The 21,271-nt window shown below is 41.4% G+C and overlaps 1 protein-coding gene across 16 annotated transcripts in view; it reads right to left on the reverse strand.

The window, feature by feature from the left end:
* LOC125457523 (disks large homolog 1-like) overlaps positions 1–21,271 on the reverse strand; it is a 406,012-nt gene that overhangs the window by 334,112 nt on the left and 50,629 nt on the right. Inside the window, exon 1 of one of the 16 annotated variants that reach the window (XM_048541845.2) lies at positions 19,482–19,755. The exons of the other annotated variants lie outside the window; for them this stretch is intronic. Within the exon in view, the coding sequence (XP_048397802.1) occupies positions 19,482–19,511 (30 nt within the window). The 5' untranslated portion in view covers positions 19,512–19,755. Of the gene's footprint in view, positions 1–19,481; positions 19,756–21,271 lie in introns of those variants that run through there. 16 annotated transcript variants of the gene reach the window in all.

A 21,271-nucleotide genomic window follows, 5' to 3' on the forward strand; every position in this document is an offset into this window, starting at 1 on the left:
CACTATTTTGCAGATCAATTTTTAGCAACAGAACAAAAGTTTATTACACAAAACAAACAAACAAAGTAGAATAAACCAAGGAGTATAACATATAATATAATTTGAAAGATTTAGAAACAATGTAAAAAAGTGCAAGCCCATCTATCCCAAAACCATCATTTTACAGCACTCAAACCTGTGAGTTTACTTTTTGATCAAGCGAGTTTAATTCAACTTCCAGTCTTGACAGAGTTTGGTCGTCTCTTCATTGAGGAGTCACACAAAGCTTAGGCTTTCTCAGCTTAAAATAATGCCTTGAGGGTTCTAACCAAGTACTTCTAATTTCAAACTTGCAAACTAAAATTCATATACTGAGTTAAGCTATTACCGGACAGACTGAAACACACTCCTTTCTCCAGGAAAAACTGTTCATGTCTAAACTCCAAGACCTCTGCAAACTGAAGACAGAGATAGGAGATTTTCCCTTAAAGCTAATCAAAATCCAAACTGTCAACAAACTAATGCTCTTCAAATTTTACTCCACAGGCTTGTAAAACAAGGAGTGCGAGATTAGGATTCTCTTTTAAGGTTTACTTGGGGGTTCAGTTAGCAGTTAGGAAGGCAAATACAATGTTTGTATTCATTTCAAGAGGGCTAAAATACAAAAACAGAGATGCATTGAGGCTGTATAAGCTCCAGTCATACTACATTTAGAACATTGTGAGCAGTTTTGGCCCTGGATCTAAAGGAAGAATGTGCTGACTTTGGAAGTGAATTTTTTTAAAAATTTATTCATGGGACGAGTGTATCACTGGCTACGCTAGCATTTATTGCCCATCCCTAATCACCAAAAACGGCAGTTAAGCGTCACTGCATTACCGTGGGTCTGGAGTCACATGGAGGCCAGACCAAGTGAGGATAGCAATTTCCTGCCCGAAAGGACATTAGTGAACCAGATGGGTTTTTCCAACAATGGATTCAAAGGTCATTACTGGACTCCTAATTCCAAGATTTTTTTAAAAAATTGAACCCACAATCCATCACCTCCGTGGTGAGATTCAAAAGCTGGGTGTCCAGAACATTACCTGTTAATCTTGGATTAATCTTGAGGACTCTGGGCCTGTACTCAATTGAGTTTAAAAAGATGAGGAGGGATCTGATTGGACTTTACAGAATGGTAGACATGGAGAAGATGATGTTTCCACTAGTAGGAAAGACTAGGGCCCAAGGGCACAGCCTCAGAGTGAAGAGGCAACCCTATAGAATTGAAAGGAATTATTTCTTCGGTCAGAGGATGGTGAATCTGTGGATTTTATTGCCACAGGAGGCCAAGTCACTGACTGTACTTAAGACAGATAGATAGGTTCTTGATTAGTAAAAGGGATCAATGGTTATGTAGAGAAGGTAGAGTATGGGATGGAGATAACTATCAGTCTCAATTGAACATTGAGACTGGACTCTGTTCCTAAACGTTACGGTCTTAACCACTCCCAAGTTTTAAAAAAAATCCTGACATTCCCAGGTACTCTCACATACTGGCTTTAAAAAAAATTCTCCAGAAATACCAGCAAGCTAATCATTAAACCCCCTCATGCATGCAACCTGAAACCCATATTTCACCGGTTAAAAATGCAAATAAAAATCACACACTTTGCATCACTGTTTTCACCTGGAACTCTTTATACACAGAATTCTAATGTGGTAATATGCTTTCCAAAACACAGGCGACATTTATTGGCTTATGCTTGAGGATAAAATAGTTAACCCAATCACCTTAATACAATTTCTTCAAAAGCTTAGTTAACATTCCCAATAAAAAATTAGGACACATCTGTTCTCATTTATTACTTCTGATTGCAGCTTCTAAGGCAATTTAACAAGCAAGCAAAACTAAAATTCAGCAGGTCTGGCAGCATCTGTGGAGGAGAAAACGGAGTTAACGTTTCACATCCAGTGACCCTTCTGCAGCATACCGGACCTGGAACATTAACTCTGTTTTCTCCTCCACAAAAGCTACCAGACCTGCTGAGCTTTTCCAGCAACTTTGTTTTTGTTCCTGATTTACAGCATCAGCAGTTCTTTTGGCTTTCAAAAACAATAATTCTATCCTTGGAGATTCATAACTACCAATTAAACCTGGAATTGCATTTGCCCATTTATTTTCCAGGGTTGAAGGCTTCAAAGTTTATGACATCAATTATCAATTCTTAAACCCTCACACATACTACATGCAATGAACTGGAGACTGATGATCCTAAATTACAAATACTAACACAACTGTCATTTTACCCTGTCACCCTATTCACTCACCCAAGCAAATCAATTTGTATTCAATAAGTTGTTATCCATTCCCCCAAGTCAATCAAACTTGCCACATTCATCCTGACAACATTGTGAAACATACTGCATACATCACTGCTGCCAGTTGTCAATATTTTATCTGTAGTCACAGGAGCACCATACCTGTTGGTTATACAGGCACCTGTAAGTTGTGAAATTGAAAAGAAGTCTTGTTTATTGTTCTGTTTGGTATCATGGCTTGAAATGGGGAAAAAGAAAAACAAACAAGAATTGTTGAATGATTTTTGTACTTTTAAAAGTATCCTGCCACTCATTGTAAGTGGTGTTTACACAGCTGCTTGTTCATACAGTAGTATTAGCTTAGCTACACAGCCCAGTTGAAGTTGGGACTGTGTACGGGTGAAGCTTCAGCTGGCATCAAGCAGCTGACTGGCGCTAATAACTAGTCAAGTCCAGAGATCAAAGGTCTTCATCTTGCCAATGGCTAGACTTTGGGGCCAAAGCAAGCTGAAAAGCTTATGGGTGTGAATGTTTGGGAGAAGCCATTAGATCTCCACAAGAGTAGAAGCCATCTCTTTACTCTGTAACAAGCCTATTTTAATGTTCCCTTGGCCATTGAGGTAAACTATAACTCAACTAGTAAGCCTGAAAATGAGGGTGAAGCAGCCACCATTCTACAGGTGAATTAAACAGCGTCAATGATAAGCCAAAAAGGACCATCTCAGCAAAGCCCATGAACAAGGACCATTGAACTGGCTTCCCGTCTTTGCCCTAGCCTATTATAGATATGGGCTGCATCTTTGAGGAGTGGGGGTGGGGGGGGGGGGGGGGGGGGGGGGTAGAAACATAGAAAACCTGGTTTATGCTGTCGACCTGGATCTAAATGACAGGAAAACTGTAGAAGTTCTAGTGCTTTAGCCCAGTAACACGCATCAGTAGCTCAGCCTAATTTGAGTGGTCCAAGAAGTCAAAACGTAACAGTGTTTCACGCATTATGCTGCCTTTGTGCCATATGTTGACAAGAGTTGCAAGTACACTTAAAGCTCTAATCATCTCTGGATTTCCTTTCATCTCTCAATACCACTCTAAAAGGCAAAACCTTAATTTATTCAGTTAAATAATATCCTCAGCACACAAGGGGTGGTTTAAAGCTAACAGAAAAGCCTAAATTCAAGCAAAATTTAGCAGGCTGCAAAAATCACAAAGAAAGAAAAAAGGGTGAATATAAAGTAAAGTAATCAGAGAGACTGAACACAACAGTAAATAAGGCTAACGCATTGTAACCATCTTCAATCTCAACTGCCATTGGATGACCCATCTTGGCCTAAGTTCCCTTGTGTCACAAATGCCAGTCTGTTGTCAATTCAGTCCACTCCACGTGATATCAATAAATGTAAATACTGGTTACTACAAAGGCTATGGCCTGACAATATTCCAGCATTGACAATGAAGACTTGTACTCCAGCACTAACCACATTCCTGGCCAATACAGGCATCTTTTACTATCAGTTATGCAAAGGTAGTTGACAGAAGTATGTCAAACAAGAAATATATATTGGATTTAATGCAAATTTACTGAATCTCAAAAGTAAAATGGACTTCAGACGGATCCCTCTCCAGTGTTTGATATTTTCAATACCTTAGGCCAAAATGCACCAGATCAGAAAAGGTCTGACAACTTTCCAAAACTCTCCAGAGGTAACTTGAATCAGGTTTTTAAAACAAAAACCTCTTTACTATTTAAGGAGTAAGCAAGGAAAACCAAAAAATCTGCAGACCCCTCAGTACATCAGTTTCTGATAAATTACTGATAACTATATCACCAGCACACTTGTGGAGAGAAAGCAGCACAGGGGTAATGTCACTGCGCTATTAAGTCAGAACCCCAAGCCACATATTTGAATCCTATCACAACAGGTGGAGGAATTGAAATTTGACTGAAATACATTAAATCAACTAATAAACTTAAAGCCATCCTCGTTACTAAAGCCACAATACTACTGACTGTTAGTAAAAACCCACACAACTCCTTAAATCCTTCTTGCATGATCTGGTTTACATGTGACCCCAGATTCTTGGCAATACAGTTGACTTTTAACTATCCTCTGAAACAGCCAAGAAACTCATTCAAGGGCAATTGGAGATGGACAACAAATGCTGGCCTCACCATCGATGCCCAGGTCCTAAGAAACAATAAGAAAGGCAATTTACCACTTGGACTGGCCTTTATCTAATCTAATTAACAGGGGAAGTTATAGTAGAGAAAGTAATGGGCTGTAGGACAAATGCAAGACACAGTTAACATCCCAAAAAATGCTGGGGAGCATAAAGTCTAGTTGGAGGAAGGAACTGAAAGAAATCGGTAAAGAAATGGTGTTGCAGAAGTTGCTGGGATTAAAGGCCAAAAATATCCCCAGGGCTCAATAATCTACAGCCCTGAGTACTTAAGGAGATGGCTCCAGACATACTGGATGCATTAGTTGTCAACTTTCAAGGCTCTATAATCTCTGGAAGAGTTCTAGTGGATTGGAGGGCAAGTAATGTAACCCTATTATTTAACAAAGAATGTAGAGATGAAACAAATTATAGACTGATTAGCCTGACACTGGAGGTCAGGAAAATGTTGGAGCCATGACAAAAGATTGAATAATGTTGATGGGATTGGACAGAGTCGGCACAGATTAGCAAAAGAAAATCATGCTTGAGGTATTTACTGAAAAGGAGGATTTAACCAATAAAATTGATAAGAGAGAAGCCTGTGGATGTTTTTGACTTGGGCATTCAGAAGGCTTTCATTTAGGTCCCATACACAAGACATTACCATGTAAAATTGAAGCACCTGGAATTACGAGCAGTGTATTGACATTTATAGAGAACTGGTTGACATAAAAGAAACAGTAGAAATTAACATACGAAAAGTAGGGGGCTACAGCAGGAACAGGGTGCTGAGTCAGAAGATCCACGATGATCACATGGAATGGCAGAACAGGCTTGAACCACCCCCAGGTCTCCTACCCTCCCTCGACCTCTTCATCTCCAACTGCCGTCGAGACATTAACCGCCTCAACCTCTCCACCCCTCTCACCCACTCCAACCTCTCCCCCGCAGAACGGGCAGCCCTCCGCTCCAACACCAACCTCACCATCAAACCCGCAGACAAGGGTGGCGCAGTGGTAGTATGGCGCACTGACCTCTACATCGCCGAGGCCAGACGCCAACTCTCCGACACCACCTCCTACCGCCCCATCGATCATGACCCCACACCCGAGCACCAAACCATCATCTCCAACACCATTCACGACCTCATCACCTCAGGGGACCTCCCACCCACAGCCTCCAACCCCACCTACGTCCGTGACACCACCCACGCCCTCCACCTCCTCCAGGACTTCCAATTCCCTGGCCCCCAACACATCATATTCACCATAGACGTCCAGTCCCTATACACCTGCATTCCGCATGCAGATGGCCTCAAGGCCCTCCGCTTCTTCCTGTCCCGCAGGCCCGACCAGTCCCCCTCCACCGACACTCTCATCCGCCTAGCTGAACTCGTCCTCACCCTCAACAACTTCTCTTTTGACTCCTCCCACTTCCTACAGACTAAGGGGGTGGCCATGGGCACCCGCATGGGCCCAGCTATGCCTGCCTCTTTGTAGGTTACGTGGAACAGTCCCTCTTCCGCACCTACACAGGCCCCAAACCCCACCTCTTCCTCCGGTACATTGATGACTGTATCGGCGCCGCCTCTTGCTCCCCAGAGGAGCTCGAACAGTTTGTCCACTTCACCAACACCTTCCACCCCAACCTTCAGTTCATCTGGGCCATCTCCAGCACATCCCTCACCTTCCTGGACCTCTCAGTCTCCATCTCAGGCAACCAGCTTGTAACTGATGTCCATTTCAAGCCCACCGACTCCCACAGCTACCTAGAATACACCTCCTCCCACCCACCCTCCTGCAAAAATTCCATCCCCTATTCCCAATTCCTCCGCCTCCGCCGCATCTGCTCCCACGATAAGACATTCCACTCCCGCACATCCCAGATGTCCAAGTTCTTCAAGGACCGCAACTTTCCCCCCACGGTGATCGAGAACGCCCTTGACCGCATCTCCCGTATTTCCCGCAACACCTCCCTCACATCCCGCCCCCGCCACAACCGCCCTAAGAGGATCCCCCTCATTCTCACACACCATCCTACCAACCTCCAGATACAACGCACCATCCTCCGACACTTCCGCCATTTACAATCCGACCCCACCACCCAAGACATTTTTCCATCCCCACCCCTGTCTGCTTTCCGGAGAGACCACTCTCTACATGACTCCCTCGTTCGCTCCACACTGCCCTCCAACCCCACCACACCCAGCACCTTCCCCTGCAACCGCAGGAAATGCTACACTTGCGCCCACACCTCCTCCCTCACCCCTATCCCAGGCCCCAAGATGACATTCCACATTAAGCAGAGGTTCACCTGCACATCTGCCAACGTGGTATACTGCATCCACTGTACCCGGTGTGGCTTCCTCTACATTGGGGAAACCAAGCGGAGGCTTGGAGACCGCTTTGCAGAACACCTCCGCTCAGTTCGCAACAAACAACTGCACCTCCCAGTCGCAAACCATTTCCACTCACCCTCCCATTCTCTAGATGACATGTCCATCATGGGGGTCCTGCACTGCCACAATGATGCCACCCAAAGGTTGCAGGTGCAGCAACTCATATTCCACCTGGGAACCCTGCAGCCATATGGTATCAATGTGGACTTCACCAGTTTCAAAATCTCCCCTTCCCCTACTGCATCCCTAAACCAGCCCAGTTCGTCCCCTCCCCCCACTGCACCACACAACCAGCCCAGCTCTTCCACCCACCCACTGCATCCCAAAACCAGTCCAACCTGTCTCTGCCTCCCTAACCGGTTCTTCCTCTCACCCATCCCTTCCTCCCACCCCAAGCCGCACCCCCATCTACCTACTAACCTCATCCCACCTCCTTGACCTGTCCGTCTTCCCTGGACTGACCTATCCCCTCCCTACCTCCCCACCTATACTCTCTCCACCTATCTTCTTTACTCTCCATCTTCGGTCCGCCTCCCCCTCTCTCCCTATTTATTCCAGTTCCCTCTCCCCATCCCCCTCTCTGATGAAGGGTCTAGGCCCGAAACGTCAGCTTTTGTGCTCCTGAGATGCTGCTTGGCCTGCTGTGTTCATCCAGCCTCTTTTTATTATCTTGAATGGCCAAATTGCCTATCCTTGTTCCTATTTTCTCACGTTTCTAGCATTTTTACCTTTCCACAATTCGCCCTTACCTCCATTCTTGATTTATAATTTTGTTATATCAAGATTGTGAAATCAAACACCTGAATGCTGTAACGAAACCGTTAACTCCATTTGCAGCTCACGTTCTATGAGGCAGAATCATTCTTTCCAAGAAAGGACTGCCCACCAAACTCTTTACGCCTACAGTAACATGTGAACAAATTTGCGACCTTCCAGGCCAATCATCAGATCACACAGCATGGTTAAAATGTAAACGCTGTGCATACTTTTAAGCTTATTAGATCACAGCAGGAGAGGCAAACACCAGAAAATTTATCTATCAACTGCAAGGGGTCACAGGAATTAAGGATTGTGTAGCCAAACAAACAGTAATACCTTATGCAATAATTTCTCCTGAAGCTTGTTAATACTTCGCACAATATTCATGATTTTGCTTTGTTTTCAGTGCAAAGCTTTCTTCTTCTATCATTTTTAATGACTGCATTTTAAAATGTTATGAACCAATTCCTTTTGAAGATCAATTTAACTATTTAGTAATAAAGCAAAGAGCCTCCAGTTGCCAATCTGATAATTTGGTTATTCCATACTTGGCCCACATTTCAACAGATTATATTCAGTTTTTAAGGTTTAACATCAACACAGTTACACAATTTAAATAGTTTTATTTAGTCAGTGCTCAGGAAGACCAATTATTGATATATTATTTGCTAGTATTTATATTTTTGTAAGGTATTTAAAACATGCTGGCAAAAATTGTTTGTGTCTAGTTCAAGAAACCATGCGTTTTGGTAACAGTGCACTGCAAACAGGGATATCACTATTCTATTACAATGTGTGCTTATAAACAGGAGCATTTAGAATAAATAAAATCCCATTTGAAGAGCAGAGGTTCCCCAGTCAACATTCATGATTCAACCAATACATGAAACAAACCATGCAGCTACTTTTTCTTGCAAAAATTGACTACAGCGTTTCATTTGACCCATGCTTCAAGAGTCCAAAATGCAGTTACTCAGCATTCCCAGCAACCTGAAGACTGAACTTTCTGGCCACACATTTGCCAAACCTACACAAAAGAACATACATGTCAGGAAAAGGAGTAGACTAAATAGCCGATTGTAAACTCAACTTCACTTTCCCACATATCCCAGATAATCCTTCACCAACAATCTGCCTACCTCTGCCATAAAAATCCAAAAACTCTAGTCCCTCTCTCTTTTAAGGTAGAATTCGAAAAAGATTCTAACCATCATAAAAAATTCTCCTCATTACTACCTCAAATGGGTAACCCATTATTTTAAAATAAAATTTTAATAAACAAACTTGCACACAGGAGGAAACATGCTTTCTACATCCCACCCTACCAAGCCTCCTCAGGAGAATGTATAGAGAATTAATGTAAAGTGCTGACATTAGCAGCCAGGTATCCAGGATGAGGAGTATGAAAAAGTTAAGCAGAGCAGGTATGTCATGCAAAAGTTAAATAGGACGGTTAAAAAGGCATTCAGCATGGTTGCCTTCGTGGCTCAGCCTTTTGAGCAGAGGAGTTGGGAAGACATGTTGAGGTTGTACAGGTCATTAGAGCGGCCTCTTCTGGAATACTGTGCCAATTTCTGGTTGCCCTGTTACAAGAAGGATATTGTTAAGCTAATGAGGGATCAGAAGAAATTTACCAGGATGCTGCTGGGTATGGAAGGTTTAAGTTATAAAGAAAGGCTGGATAGGTTGGGATATTTTTTCACTGATGCTTTGGAGGTTGCCAGATGACCCTACAGTGGTTTATAAAACCATGAGTGGTATATATGAAGTTAATGGTAAATGCCTTCTCCCGAGAAAGGTGATTTCAAGCAGGGGGGGCATATTTTTTAATGCGAGAGGAGAAAGGTTTAATAAAAAGGCATGAAGGGCAGATTTTTAACACAGAGGGTAGGTAGTTCCTGTGTTGAATAAGCTTCCTGCGGAAGTGATGGATGTCGGCAGTTACAATAGATAAGTACATGAATAGGGAAGGAATGGAGGCATATGAGCCAAGACCAGACAGGTAGGACTAATTTAGTTTAAGGCTGTGTTTGTCATGGACTGGCTAGACTGAAGAGTCTGTTCAGCCATAGATATGTTCGCCGAGCCAGTGGGTTTGGTTGCAAACCTTTCATCACCCTGCTAGGGAACATCATCAGTGCACCTCTGATGAAGCATCAGTGTTCTGTCCCCCTTGTTACTTATTATGCCTTGATTTGCTGGGGTGGTTGGTATTACTTCCGATTCTGTTTATCAACAGTTTGTACACACGGTGTAATTCAACGTGTTTGTTGATGGAGTTCCGGTTGGAATACGAGGCATCGAGGAATTCCTTGGCATGACTCCATTTGGTTTGTGCAATTAAGAATGTGTTGTCCCAGTCTCATTTCATGTCCTTATTTGACAACACTACCCACTCCATTCACTCATCCCAAGAATTCCTCAACATCATCAAGGACAGAAGAGGACAAGGTGATGATATCCTTTGACGTAACAGCACTATTTATATTCATAAACATCAGCCGAGCCAAAAGAAACAACTGCCACACTGCTGGACAAATCAAGTAGGCAAGCACTCCAGAACACCATCATCAGTAAAGACACCACCATGAAACTACTAGATCTGTGCCTCACAACCGACTTCACCTTCAACAATGCCATATACAAACAAATCAATGGAACGCCAATGGGATCGCCAATATCAGGACTGATTGCAGAGGCAGTAATACAGAAGTTAGAACAGCGCTACCCACTATACAACCCAAACTTTGGGTCCAATATGTAGACGGCACCTTCATGATTACTAAACGTACAAAACAATAAGGAAACCCACCAAAACATAAACATCCTCACCAGGATAAAATTCACTCAAGAAGAGACCAATCAACTACCCTTCCTAGGCATAACGATAGAATGCAAAAATAGTGGGGAACTCCAGGCTAATGCATATAAAAAGACCACACTTACGGACCAGATACTCAATTACACGAACAACCACCCCAACACCTGCAAATGGAGCTGCATCAAGCACAATTTAAATGAGCCACAACACATTGAGGCAACCCGGAACTACGCAAAACAGGGCAGGGGCACCTGTACGGAGTCTTCAAGAGGAGTGGATACCCGAAAAGCATAATCCGCAGTTACCTGCGAGACAGACTATGGCAGGAAGGCAATGACCAGACTCACTAATCATCTTACTGTACACCAAGGATAGTTCAGAGATGACCACAAGACTAATCAGACCCCTAGGTATGAGGGTAAATCACGAGCTAACAACCACGTAAAGAATCCCACACTTAAACTAGCAAAACCAGTATAAGACACAAAATACCACGCAAGGACTGTGAAAAACAGTACATAGGTCAAACTGGAAGAAAACTGACTGTATGGATACACGAACACCAACTAGCCACTAAGAGACACAACCAATTCTCACTTGCCTCACTACATATGGACAAGGGACATTAATTTGACTGGGACAACACATCCATGATTATAGTGTATAGAATAGCAGCATGAAAGTAAAATGCAGTCAGCTTTTCAAGTGAAATAAACCCACACTTTGGATTTTTTAAATTCACCAGTCCAGAGAAGTTTTCACACTTCTGGAACAGAAGGGACTTGAATCCACACCTCCTGGCTCTTAGGGACATCACCACTGCACAACAGTCCTTCACAGCTGTCAGTAGAAGACTCAATAGCCATATGCCCTGAACCTGCAAATGGCATATGCATTCCCAGGAAGGAAGGAAATACTTTAATAAGGGGGGGAAAAAAACTGCTCATCACATCTACAACTGAGTAATAGTCATCTACAAATTCTTTAATCATCAGGCAATTGTATTATTAGGCTACTTCACAATCATCACAAATCAGATCTGAATGCAATCCTGTAATGACACAGTACCTATCTGATGTGGGTTCATCTGGCACAGCGATCGTGTCCCCATCTTTGAGGATACCCAGGATTAAGACTCCCTTGCTCCAGAGTGTGATATCACACATCTGAACAGTTTGTAAGTACATCAAAAAGCAAAGATGAGATTTCCACCCCTCCCCCCCAATCCTACACGAAGACATCAAGGCTAAACTGTTATTCTCTATTACCTTGAAGGAGGGAAGCAAGTGTTACATAGGAAACATGCCACCTGCCAGGTCTCCTCCAAGCATAGTTGTTGCAGCTTGGAGCTATACTTCCTTCAGTAATGCTTGGTCAAAATTCTGAACCAACTTCCTAACACTGTTGCACCAAGATTGCATGGACTGTAGCAATTCAAGGCAGCAGCTCACCACCAGCTTCTCAAGGACAATTATGAATGGGCAATAGACACTGGTCTGGCCAGTCACATCTCATCCTTTGAGCAGACAAAAGTTTATAAACTAGAATTTGTCAAATTCAACAAAGATAAATGTAGCGTAATGTAGCATGCAAGTAAATTCAAGTGAAATAGATTCACACCTGTCAAATTTGTTTAAAATTCACCAGTCCAGAGAGGTTTTTGTATACTTGAGGTAGATGTGTGTACTGCTTTGGCTGCTCCTGAAGAAATCAGCATGTGCCGCACAGATTAGGATTGTCTTTTGAAGTTTTATAGGCATATCAATTTATTCTTGGGGGCAAATAAAAGAAATTAGCTTACAGTCCATCATTATTGCTAATAATGATCCACTTTAGTGGTATTGCTTTCATTCAGGAATAACAAAATAAGTAAGCGATCCCTCATTCTGGCCTCTGCGCAGTTATTGCAGGGCGACAGGAGTGGGATTTTGGGTTAACCCTGAATGAGATGCTGAGACACCATTTGGTACATGGGATTAATAACACACACAAAAAACCTAAATAAATAAATGCCTCACTGGAAAGTGCAGTTAGGTTTGCTTAGACCATGTGCATAGGCACAATTCTTTCTCCACTCATGGGACATGGGCATCGATGGCTGCCCAGCATTTAATGCTTGTTCCTAGTTGCCCTCAAGAAGATGGTGGTGTGCTGCCTTCTTGAACCAATGCAGTCCATGTGTTGTAGGATGATCCACAAGGCCTTCAGGGAGTGAACTCCAGGATTCCGACAGAGTGACAGTGAAGGAACAGCAATATGCTTCCAAGTCAGTTTGGCTTGAAGGGAAACTTACAGCTCTTGTTGTTCCCGTGCATCTGCTACTCTTGTCTTTCTAGATGGAAGCAGTCAGTGGTTTGGAAGATGCTGCCCAAGGACCTTTGGCAAATTTCTGCAGTGCACCTTGCATGGAGTAGACAGTGTTGCTATTAAGTGTCAGTGGAGGAGGAAGTGGATATTTGGGGATGTGATGCCATTCAAGCAGGTTACTTTATCCTGGATGGTGTCACGATTCTGGAGAATATTATCAGAGCTAGATTCATCCAGGCAAGTGAGGACTATTCCATCACACTTTGCATTTGTGTCTTGTAAATTGTGGACAGGCTTTGAGGAGTCAGGTGTTGAGTAGTTGCAGTATCCCTAGCCTCTGAACTGCTCTTGTCATTACAGTATTGGAATGGAGAGTACAGAAGAGTTTCTGGCCAATGGAAATCCTAAGATTGTTGACAGTGTGGGATTCAGTGATGGTAACGTCACTAAATAAAAACTGACAGAACTGCAGATGCTGTAAATTAGGATTAAAAATAAAGTTGCTGGAAGAACTCAGGTCTAGCATCTGTGAAGGATAAAACAGTTAATATTGTGGGTCCAGTGACCATTCCTCAGTTTAACATTCAAATTCCACCATATTTAACATTAATTCTGAATTTTCTGGAGCTTCAGTACTATTACCACAATACTGTCAGGGCCCATAGCCTTGGAAATGCCACAGTGGGGTGAATCAAATTGGATGATGAGATGAATCAGCCACTCAGCACTTTTGGCTGAAGACTGGCATGCATGTTTGCTTGAATCACATTTACTGATCAGAATTCAAGACAAATTTACAAATTAAAAATTACAAATTCAAGTTCAAGATAAATCATAAGTAACTATTACAGTACAGAAAGTGGCTATTCGTCACAGTGTGCCCTCACCAGCTCTTCAAACATGATTACCTTGTGCCAGTTTCTGTTTTGACCCTCTACCCTTGCACAGTATTTTTATTTAACTAATCATCCAAAGCAATCTTGTAAACCTCAAGAGAACTTCCCAACCCTACACACTGCCAAACCATCCTCAGCTGCCTCATTAACCACCTTCCCTCAATCATTAGGTCAGAAGTGGGACTGTTCACCGATGATTGCACAATGTTCAACGCTATTCACAACTCCTCGGATAACAGTAGTTCATGCTCAAATACAACACCTGGACGGCAATTTACAGTCACAGGACACAAGTGCCAGGCAATGACTATTTCTAGTAACAGACAATCTAATCATCAGTCGCTTGACATTCAATGGTGTTATCATCACTGAATACCCTACTATCAACATCCTTGGGGTTACCAATGACCAGAAACTCAACTGAACTCATAGCTAACATGTTCATTTACAACAGCAGGTCAGAAGCTCTCAATACTACAGTGAGCAACTCACCTCCTGACTCCTCAGAGCCTGTCCATCATCTACAAAAGTAGAAGTCTGGGACGTATTGGAATATTCCTCACTTGGGTGGGTGTAATTCCAACAACACTCTAAACTGGGCACCATCCAGGGCAAAAGCAGCCTGCTTGATTGGCACTGCATCCACACCTTCCACCATCAATGCTCAGTAGGAGTTTGTAATATCTCCAAGATGCACTGCAGAAATTCAAAGATCCTTCAATAGCACCTTCCAAACCCACAACGCCTTCCATGTGGAAGGCCAAGGGCTGCAGATACATGGGAACACCACCCATCTGCAAGTTCCCCTCCAAACCACTTGCCATCTTAACCTGGAAATATATTACCCCTCTTTAACAGTCACTGGATCAAAATTCTAGAATTTCCTCCCCACGGGCATTGTGGGTCAACCAATAGCACGTGGACTGCAACAGTTCAAGGAGGCAGCTCACAGCCACCTTCAAGTGGGGATCAATAGCCTAATGGTATTATTGCTAGTCTAATTAGTCCAGAGACCCAGGTAATGTACTGGGGACCTGAGCTCAAATCCTATGACGACAGATGGTGGGATTTGAATTCAATTTTTAAAAAAAAATGGAATTAAACATCTAATGATGGCCACAAAATAGATGCCAATTGTCAGCAAAAATACATTTGGTTCACTACTGTCCTTTGGGGAAGGAAATCGCTGTCCTTGCTGGCTGGGCCAACATGAGACTCCAGACCCACAGCAATGTTGCTGATTCAACAGCCCTCAGGGCAATTATGAATGAGCAATGAATACTGATCTAGGCCAGTGATGGCCAAAAGCTGCAAATGAATAAAACAAAAAACTAGGGATGGGCAATAAATGTTGGCCAGCCAGCAATACCCATGTCCCATGAGTGAATAAAACAACTGTCAGGCAGTGCATCCCATACTGTAACTACTTCCTAAGCAAAAGTTGTAATTCTCACGTTTTATTTGCTCCATTTTGCGGATCACTACAAATCTGTGCTATCTGGTTCTCTCTCGAGCAGGAAGAGTCCATCCCCATCTACTCTATCCGGCCCACCCACTGTTTTGAAAACCTGTATCAGATCATAGCATCCTTCTCTATAAAGGAAGGCAGTCGCAACTACATTCTACGTTTCTACGCTTATGAATGGAAATTTCTCATCCCTGGAAGCCTTCTTGTAAATCATTTCTGCACTCTCGCCAATGCGTACATAGCCTTCCTACATTGTGCTTCCCAGAACTATACACTATACTCCAGCTGAGATTGAATGAGTGCCTTTCACAAATTCAATACAAGAACAAAGAGGTGATATTCTATGCCCCTATTAAAGTACTGTTTTCATTCCAACATTTTATAAAACACAATTCTGCAAAGGGACGAAGTATTTGATTCTTCTCCCTCTGCCTGCAACATCCTGCATTATTTTCTAACACACGACTTGAAGTTATCCAATAGTGGCCTCTAGAGCTGGAAATCATAGCTGAGCTGCAAAAATGATGTGATCAAACTCCTTTTGAATAGAAATACTTTGGTTAATTGTCAAAGGAAAACTCATGTCAGTCTATTGCTGACAGTCTGACTGTCAGTGTAACAGTGGGTGTATTTAAAAGGATGTAACTAGCAAACTCAAAAGCAACATTTCTTAAATAAAGCATGAGGATTCTATAAAACAATGCAGCCTTTGCGCACAAAGAAATAACGATAGGCAAATCTCGGCTTTGAACAGATTTTTTAAACAGATCTTTAAACTATTCCAGAAAGGCAGATGGATGGTTATTTTCATCCTACAACAGATTTGTCGCAAATTCCTGATGACAGAAGCCTCTTTTCACTCAATGATTTGCTTAATCCCAAATGATATAATTGAAACAAAATAAGATTGCGCTTTCACTCTCACCAACAGTTCAATCCCAAAGCATTCAATGATTATTTTAAAAAAAACTGATAACCTGAACAAGTGCTCAACATTATCCACTCAGTTACCCTGGAAAGTGACAAGAGATCAGATCTGAGCATTTTTGTCAAGCCTAGCAAGGTGAAAAGTCTCATTTCTGGATGCAGAGAATGGAAGATTGTAACCGGAGTACAATTCAATCATTTCAATTTTTCCACAAATTCCCAACATTGAGTTTTCTTAAATCAAACTCAAGAGGATTTTACAGCCAGTATCTAATTTCTGCTGCAATCACGACAAAAACCTTCCCTTAATAGCCATTCATTCGCCAATCAACATGATTGGGCTTAAATTCAGTATGGAATAGCAGCCTGTATTTGGGACAATGAAAGAAAAATGAATCCTTCCAATCACATTTTGTGTGTAAATAAACAACACTAAAACGGTTCCAATCAATGTCTTAAGCAACCCATATATCCTTGATTATGATAACCTTTCCATCATCTTTCTCAATAGGCATTCAAGCCTTCGACACATTTGACCATGCCAACCTCGTCAAATGCCGCCAGTCAGCTATTCAGCTGCACAGGGCTTCCCTTTATCTGGGACATTTCAAACTATCCAGACATACCCAGAAAATCAAGTTAAATTATTTCTTAAACTATTCCCCCCACCACTACTTTCGGAATCCCTCAGAGATCTTGGCTCTGATTTGTTGGAAATAGTCTGATAATTTCCTCTTCTCCATGCTACCTCTTTGCAACATCATCCACAAGTCAGACAAATTTTAAATATATGCAGAGAACACCCAGCTCTACCTCAACACCACTTCAATGGAGCTCTCCACTTCCAGATTTGTATCTCAGCATATTGACATTTGGTACTGGATAGGCAAAAGATTCCTCCATCTGAATACTGGGAAGAATCAAACTACATAATCATTGGTTCACATTACAAACTCTAACATCAGGCCACTGAGCCCAAACATCTCTTTTGCAGCCAAAACTAAACTAGACTGTTGAAAGTCTTGGTGCTATATTTCACCCAAAAATGTATGACCATAGCTGTGCACCATAATTCACTTATTTCTGATTCTGTCAATGCTTAACTCCTCTGCTTTTGAAAGGTGAACGGGCCTCCATTGTTTCTAGGTTGCATTATTCCAATACTTTACTGGTCAGCACCCATCTTGCAACGTATATAAACTCACCCAAACCTCCACTGTTCTTATCAACTCTTAAGTATCAGACATTAAATCTGAACACTGCTGTCTTTGTTTCTAGATTGGCAACAAGTACTGGGGTAAAAAGCGTCATTTTTGCTTCCATGCCCTTGCTGTCTATCACTTAATTGTGCGCAGCTCAGTAACACAGAACTCAACTTGTTCAGCAAGTACAGTTTCTTGTGGTTTAAACTGCTACACTGCAGGTTAATTAAAGCTGCCGTATTAATGTTTTCATTTCACTTAAAAAAACCTAATTGCTTACATTTAAAGAATGAAACATGAACTTTAATAAACCATTCGTCAAGACGTGAATGCACCTGTGTTTCACAAAGCTAACTTGTCAGGTAATTGAAGGGTAAGTATTTGAAGCTAAAATAGGTTACTCAAAGCTCTGCAATATTGACTCTAAACCTTTCTGCCCCTTTACCACTATCCTTTGAAATGGCCTTTGAAAGCAACTGCAGGACAACGTTTTTGCCAACTGTCCATTGGTACATGGTCAAATGTGAGACTTTAACATTCTTATGAAGTAAGGACAGTTCAAATAACTAATGATATTTTGAACACAGTACCAGCATTGACTTGGTACTTTTGTATTCTTTGCATTCCCTTACATGGCCTTTCATATTCTGTCCTGTTTCAAATGAAGGCCATAAACACCCACAAAAGAATGCAAAGAACAAACAGGATCCTAACTGTAAAGGCTCAACCTCAATTGTGGTGGTAAAATTTTCAAGTTTACTGAAGCTTACTTACTAATGCTTACTTACTTACCTACTACGTATGCTAATGTAAAATATTCATTTAGGTCAACATAGGGCACCAAGGAAACCCTATTAACCATATAAAAGGGCATAATTTAAACCAATTAAGAAACATTTTGCTAAATCAAAAAGGAAATAACTTTCAAAGTATAAAGCTCACACAACAAAAACAGAATTTGCTGGAAAAGCTCAGCAGGTCTGGCAGCATCCGTGAAGAAAAAAAAATCAGAGAGTCAACATTTCAGGTCCAGTGACTCTTACTCAAAACCCAACCCGAAATGTTAACTCTGACTTTTTTTTCCTTCACAGATGCTGCCAGACCTGCTGAGCTTTTCCAGAAACTTCTGTTTTTGTTCCTGATTTACAGCATCCACAGCTCTTTCAGTTTTTACAAAGCATGCAAATTATAAACACGGAACATAATAAAGTTAAAGAAATACAAGTTGCAAGATTCATAATTCAAAATTTTCAAAAAGTAACATAAATATTAACAGTAACATTCTTATGCCTGGAACAAGACAGATCCCTTTTGGGGAGTAATTTTGAGATGAAAAGCTCTTTGGTGTTCTTTTCCAACAAATGTATAATCAATAAAAGCAATGTTATTTTGAAGGAAACAAAACAAATATGACTGAATAGGTTTTTTGATCAACTTCCACAGACGTTGCAATATAAAAGCAAACCCCTAACTGTACCTTTACGCATCAAGGAGAAGAAACCATTCCACGCCCACAAATCAGCAATGAACTGCTTATGACATCTTTAAGACTCGTTTGCACAGGAACATGTATCAGCTTCACATACAGCCACCAGACAATTTACAGCCACCTCTCACCTGACTTCAACAGCACTGAAAATTCTGGTGTTTTATAGCGTAGCTGTGCTGTGGTTTAATTAAAGCTGCTGTATTAATGTATTCATCTCACTTTAAAATAAAACACCAATTGCTTACATTTAAAGAATGAAACTTGAATTTTAATAAACCATCCTATTCATTTCAGTAATTGAGTCATGAATGCACCATTGTTTCATAAAGCTAAGTTGTCAGGTAATTCAAGGATAAGTACTTGAAGCTAAAATAGGTTATTCAAAGTGCATTTTGACTGGCATAATTGAAGGTCTGATATGCTGCTTCCCTGCATGTGCACACCAATGGTCAAGAAAATTGGTACTCAATTTGATCTTTCTCAAGTTTTCTCAATGCAACCAATGCAAAATTAAATGCTAACAAACAGGTGTTAGCTACAGCCTTCATAGTTCTCAGATGGTGGCATTAGGGAGGGGACGGGGGGACGGGGGGGGGAGAACAGATCCGGAAGAAAAATCAAACAGCAACAGCCAAATTAAAATAAAGAACTCATCTGAAAATCTGGAACAATATCAACCCAACCACGTAGAGAAGAAAGCACACAGAAGACAAGCATTTTAAATATAAATAATTTTGCATGTTAGTTCAACACATTCAGTTCACAGAAAATGCTTACCTTTGTTGTTACAATACAAAGGCAGTCCATCCTTTGAGCATATCTAACGCATTAAAAAAATCAACAATTCATTCATTTACATTTTCAATGACCTCAAGGAATACCACGAGATATTAGGGAAATATTGAAAAATAAAAATCCAGCGGAGATTAAAAAGACCAAACTTGTAACAGGTACTGTTCTAGATTGAGGACAGAAGCATACATGGCTGTTTGCTTGCTCCTTAGCGGTAGTGTATATAAAAGGCTTCAAAACCCATACATTTGGCACTGTAGTTATCCCAATCTACTGAGTTAAAATTTATACAGCAGCAGCAGAGAAGTGCGGAGGAGACATGAGTTATCAGCAATGGTTAGCAACCACAACTCCCACTTCATTAACCCACTCAAGTCCATCCACCTAGTCACAGTACAGATCGGTCTTTTAAACAGCTCAGTGAAAAGCTTTATCTGCTTCACACACTGATCCCAGTTAGTACCCTAGGATACAAGGAGAATGAATTGAGTGATAAATGAATGCAAGTTTTAGCTGTCTGCAAAATAATTAACTCCCATTCAATGGAATAGTCTGTAGGGTTTTTATGAGAAGCGGCAACAGAAAAGACTTAAAAGTAATGATTGTAACTGGGTAGGAAAGAGAAAAAGAAAATTTGGCACCTAAAAAGTCAGATCTATTTGAAAGATGATTGGCTATCACTACACAGTCTACACGTGGCAGCTGCTGTGTCAAAACACATCTCCTATTAGCAGCACAATGACCGCCTCCAACTCCACACAGGATAGCTAGTCTTATTCATTAATATGTAAGTGCAAAGCAAAAAATTATAAACCCTGGACTGAAATTACGTGAAGCTATGATTTAAGTTAATTGCCAATGTAAAGCCTTTTGTCAGAATCATTTTAAAAAATAAAAATCAGTTCTGTACCCATAACTCACTTCGGTGTAATTGAAACTGAACAGGTACAAAAGACTCTTTTGATGACCAAAGACCTGCATTTTAAAATCACAGTACAGGATAAAAGCATGTGATCAGAAGTTGGGGTATACCCACCCTGCTTAGAGATCTCATTTGCAATAGCGAGGAGGAAAGGCTTGATGAAAAGGCACTCAATTTGAAAAGTCTGTTGTAATATATAGATGCTTTTAGAAAATGCTATAATAAAAAAAAACTTTTTTGCCAGGAATCAGAGACACTTTCCCATTGAGGTGGTCAGAAATTCTATAATAATACAATTCACAACCACAACAGAACTGGGTTCATGTCCCACAGACACCAGAAGTGCACAACAAGACCTCAGAACAAGTTGATTAGAAATTAACCAAAATTCACAACCTGCAGAAAATAATGAACAATATACCATTGAATATGTCAAGTATATACCATAACCTCAAATTTCTGAGGACTCTCTATGTACAGCACAGGGCCACAGAAACAAACTATCTAAACTACAGTCTGAAGACCTCAGGTTACTAGTTCCATGTACGCCAGCAGTCAACTCATCTATCTATGACCAATTCAACTTAGCAGGACTAGCAGTCTGATGCAACGTCTTCAGTGAATAAAGCCTAAAATGTGCCTAAAATTCATTCATGGAATGTTGGCATAGCTGTTAGCACAGCATTTGTTGTCCATTCTGAATCGTTCAGACAGCAGATAAGCATTAACCATATTGTGGGTCTGGCGTCACATGCAGGCTAAACAGAGTAAGGATAGCAGATTTCCATGAAGGACATTAGTGTACCTGATGGATTTTTACGACAATAAACATCGGTTACAGTCAACATTAGAT

Source organism: Stegostoma tigrinum, chromosome 14 (genome assembly GCF_030684315.1).
Source record: "Stegostoma tigrinum isolate sSteTig4 chromosome 14, sSteTig4.hap1, whole genome shotgun sequence".
NCBI lineage: Eukaryota > Metazoa > Chordata > Chondrichthyes > Orectolobiformes > Stegostomatidae > Stegostoma > Stegostoma tigrinum.